General features: G+C 53.1%; 1 protein-coding gene across 2 annotated transcripts in view; it reads left to right on the top strand.

Moving 5' to 3' along the window:
• Nucleotides 1–717: 717 nt before the first annotated feature.
• LOC134409403 (gamma-aminobutyric acid receptor subunit beta-4) overlaps nucleotides 718–3896 on the top strand; it is a 58619-nt gene continuing 55440 nt past the window's right edge. For both annotated transcript variants that reach the window (XM_063142121.1, XM_063142120.1), the window contains exon 1: nucleotides 718–827. In XM_063142121.1, coding sequence (XP_062998191.1) covers nucleotides 730–827 — 98 coding nt within the window. In that variant the 5' untranslated portion in view covers nucleotides 718–729. The remainder of the gene's footprint in view (nucleotides 828–3896) is intronic.

Genomic DNA, 3896 nt, shown 5'->3' with positions numbered 1-3896 from the left:
CTCCCTCCCTCCCTTCCTCCTCCTCCTCCTCCTCCTCCTCCTCTCTGAAGGTGGATAGTCGGAGCGAAGCAACCTCTGCAGGGCTGGATGGCGAAATAGCAGGAGGGGGCAGGCGAGCCCAGTGGGGAGAGAGGGGAAATCGGGGTCCTTTTTTTTCTTTCTTTCTTTCTTTCTTTCCTTCTTTCTTTCTTTCCTTTTCCTCCCCCTCCCCTCCTCCTCTCCTTTTTCTCACCCCTCCCGCCGCCTGCGAGAGCTGATTCTACGTTTTGCTGAGTCCATTTGCGGGCGTTAATTTCCTTCGCTCCCGGGGGATCTCTCCAACCAACCACCCAACCAACCCCTCCATCCCCGTTGCCAGAAGATGCCTCGTTGAGAGGATGCTGCCTCTACTGCTGCTGCTGCTGCTGCTGCTGCTGCTGCTGGATGCTAGAAGAAGCCGAACCTTGAACGGGCACTAATCGCCCGGGAATTCTCCCCCTGTCGCCCCCACCCCCATTAGACGCTTGATGTGATTTTATTTTATTTTATAATTTTTTTTATTTTTTTTTATTTTTATTTTTTTAAATGATTATTTATTTTTAAACAAGCCACCGACCGTCCGAGCCTGAAGAAATTGTGCGTCTCCTCCTGGCTTCTCCCGATCGGGAGGGTGACTGATCGAAGCGCCTTCTCCCCTCCCTCCCCTCCCCTCTCCTCTCCTCCCCTCCCCAACAGACCTTCCTTCCCTCCATGGTGGTGTTGGTGGAAATGTGGAGATTTCAGGCAGACAGACTGAGTGGATTCGTCTCTGCGATAGCAGCTCTTTGTCTCGCCTGCTGTGCTCAAAGGTAAGGAGAGATGCCTTTCCCGGGGGCGGCCGGAGGCGAGGAAGGGGCTTCTGTTGCTGCTGCTCGCTTCTCCTCCTCCTCCTCCTCCTCCTCGTCCTCGTCCTCGTCCTGCATTGCTTTCACGGTATCTGTCGGGCTACTATTGTTGCTGCTGCTTTTGAGTGCAGACAAGCCGGGTACCTGGGGGGCTTGAAACTCGCTGGATATGCCATGGTAAGAGAAGGAGGAGGAGGAGGGGGAGGAGGAGGGGGAGGGGGAGGAGGAGGTGACCGGGGTGCGAGGTATGCAGGACCGACAGGAGGGGGTGAGGCGACCCAGGCTCCCCCAGCGACGGACAGCCAGCTGGCCACAAGCACCACATTGCATGCCAAGGCAGAAGCCAAGCGCCACCTGTGTACAGGCCCTGGTGCTGACTTGGGGCAGAGGTGGCAGATCCGTGCATGCCACTGGCCTGGCAGAAGCAGCCCGGGCATTTGGAGAGGCCGTGGCGAGCAGAGGAGGCTGCTTGGTGCGCCCCGACGCACATGTCCTGGAAGAGAAGGCGCAGCGGCGTCTCTGTCTCAGCACCCACCCACCCAGCCCGCCTTCCTTCCACGGCATGCGCTCGAGGGGACGGCAGTGTCAAGAGCTGCTTCGAGGGAGGGAGAGACCCCTGCCCCCCAGCAGCTGGCGGTGCCCACCTCGGCCTCTCTGCACAGGATCCAGAGATTTGCTGCCTGCTCATGTGCCCACTCTGCCACATGTATGTGTGTGGGGGGGGAGGGAGATGAAATCCCTAGAATTCCTGAGGGCAGAGCGATAGACAGGCAGGCAGGTAGAGTGACCTGCCTCCTCCTCCACATTTGATTCAAATACAGACGTCTACAATCTCCCACCAGCCCTACAAGTACTCTCAACCCACCCACCCAAGCAGGAAGATTGGATGAGTGCCTAGGCCCAGGGCCCCACATGTGTGTGCTCCTGCATGTGCACGGAGAGGGGGATGAGGTGGAGTTGGTTGTGCAAACAGACCCCATTTGTGACCTCCCTCCTGTAAAAGCAATGAAGGCACTTGTACCTCCAGGCCTTACTGGACTCCTGTGAGTAGAAAGCAGGGCCTTTCGGAAAGGGTAGGCTGTTTCAAATGCTGCCAAACTCGGCCAAATGACTTTTTTTTGGGGGGGGGTCATTTTGGGAAGGTGTCTCTCCCCCTGCCTGCAGATCCTTTTCAGGCCTGTATCCAGTTTTGCAAGGCTTGGTTTTAGGATAGGAGAGCAAGTCTTGCTCTCTGAAGAAGAGTTCTGTGCAGTTCGGAAGCTTGCTACACACACAGCTGACCTCATCATCTAATCCACCCTCAGAACACACATGCAGGGAAATCCTTGTACAGAGCTGTTTCCTAGGCTGCACACACACACACACACACACGGGGTGCAAGTGGAAGGAAAGAAAAATAACTTCCCCGTAGCAACTCATCAATCAGCATTTGAGGCGAAAAGGACCTGTTGACATTCTCTGGTGTATCCTAATGGATACACGGGAGATGCAGGGAAGATGCAAACCTCAGCAATCCATGTGCTTATTCCTCTCCAGCTCATGTCCCTGGATTTGCATCTGAGCACACTTGCACTGCATTATTGTCAGTAGCAATCACCAGCTCCTACTGGTGCTGTCTGATGCCAGGCTCCTTCCTGCTGCTTCCTGCAACTGTAGGTTGTTTTGCGGTTGTCAAATCCCGGCCAGGAAAGATGTCTGTTGATTCCTCCCAGGGGGAAGGGGCTCCTTGATTGAGGCCAAGTTGTAGCCAAGGAATAGGAGTCCAATCTCATCAGGGTTACAACTCAGTTGGCTGAGGAGGCACCAGAGGTCCTGGCCTTACCTCTGGAGTCTCACCACCAACCCCCATCCCACATCAGTCATCGCTGTATCTGTGACAGTCAGGCCAGGCCTCCTCTGCACCCATGGTAACATATATTTGGAGGTTAAGACTCCCAGTCCCCTAACTCTATGTGTGTGAGGAGGAGGAGATTAAATTGTGTTTACCTGGATACACATTACCTGCCCATGACCCAACTCTGGCTGGGTGGATGAATTCTGCTGCAGCTTTTCACCTCCAGAAAGTGCCTGGCAAAGATGGGGGCACTCAAGGGCCTGCAGACATGTTTGCGCCTGGGGACTTGGCATCCCGATGCAACCTCCTTGTGTAGAAGGAAGCTTGAGTCAGTTTCTGGACTTGGAGGGTGGGGTATAGATACAACGTACGCTATGATTGCATTTCCATTTCTCTCTCCACTACCAGCAGCAGTGTTTTGTTGGCTTCATTTGTAAGGTCTCTCTCTCTCTCTGTGTCTGTCTGTCTCATGCACGCATGCACATACACAACCTGATATACACCTTTGGATGGAAAACACTCTTACTAGCCAGGCTTTATTTGGAAAACAGCCAGCTCAGGAGCAGAGGCAGACTCATCTACTACCACACAGATGCAAAGATGGAGTCTTGCTTCTCGTAGTCTGTATAAGGATAAAGAACATCCATTTTCAAAGTCTCAAGAACCTTATATGTGCTTTGATGTGGAAGAGGAGAAGAGCCAGAAATGGTGTCCATGTTCAGCAAACAGAAGTGGGGGGGGGGGAAAGGGGGCAGAGAGAGAGAGAGAGAGAGAGGTGAGAAAGCAGCATGGTGAGAAAGGCAAAAGCAACACGGAAAGATTTTGTGTGTCAAAGGATGGGCTGTAGAATGGTTTGTGAGAATGAGAAAGGTTGTCAGCCAAATGCAGAAGGTTTGTATTTCATGGAACAAGCAAATGTTGGGTATTCTAGCAAAGTCTGTTAACATGGTGGTTTGGCTACTAGCCCTGATGGCTATGTGCTACTTCCAGTATCAAAGGCAGTGTGCCTATGTACACCAGTTGCTGGGGAACATGGGTGGGAGGGTGCTGTTGCACTCGTTTCCTGTTTGTGGGTCCCTGGTCGACAGCTGGTTGGCCACTATGTGAATAAAATGCTGGTCTAGATGGACCCTTGGTCTGATCCAGGAGGGCTTTTCTCATGTGTGTGCACATAAAAGAATGGGAACTTTTTAAATTTT

The sequence above is a fragment of the Elgaria multicarinata genome, chromosome 15 (genome assembly GCF_023053635.1).
Source record: "Elgaria multicarinata webbii isolate HBS135686 ecotype San Diego chromosome 15, rElgMul1.1.pri, whole genome shotgun sequence".
In the NCBI taxonomy this organism is placed as follows: domain Eukaryota; kingdom Metazoa; phylum Chordata; class Lepidosauria; order Squamata; family Anguidae; genus Elgaria; species Elgaria multicarinata.
This window is presented reverse-complemented; position numbering and strand designations above follow the sequence as displayed.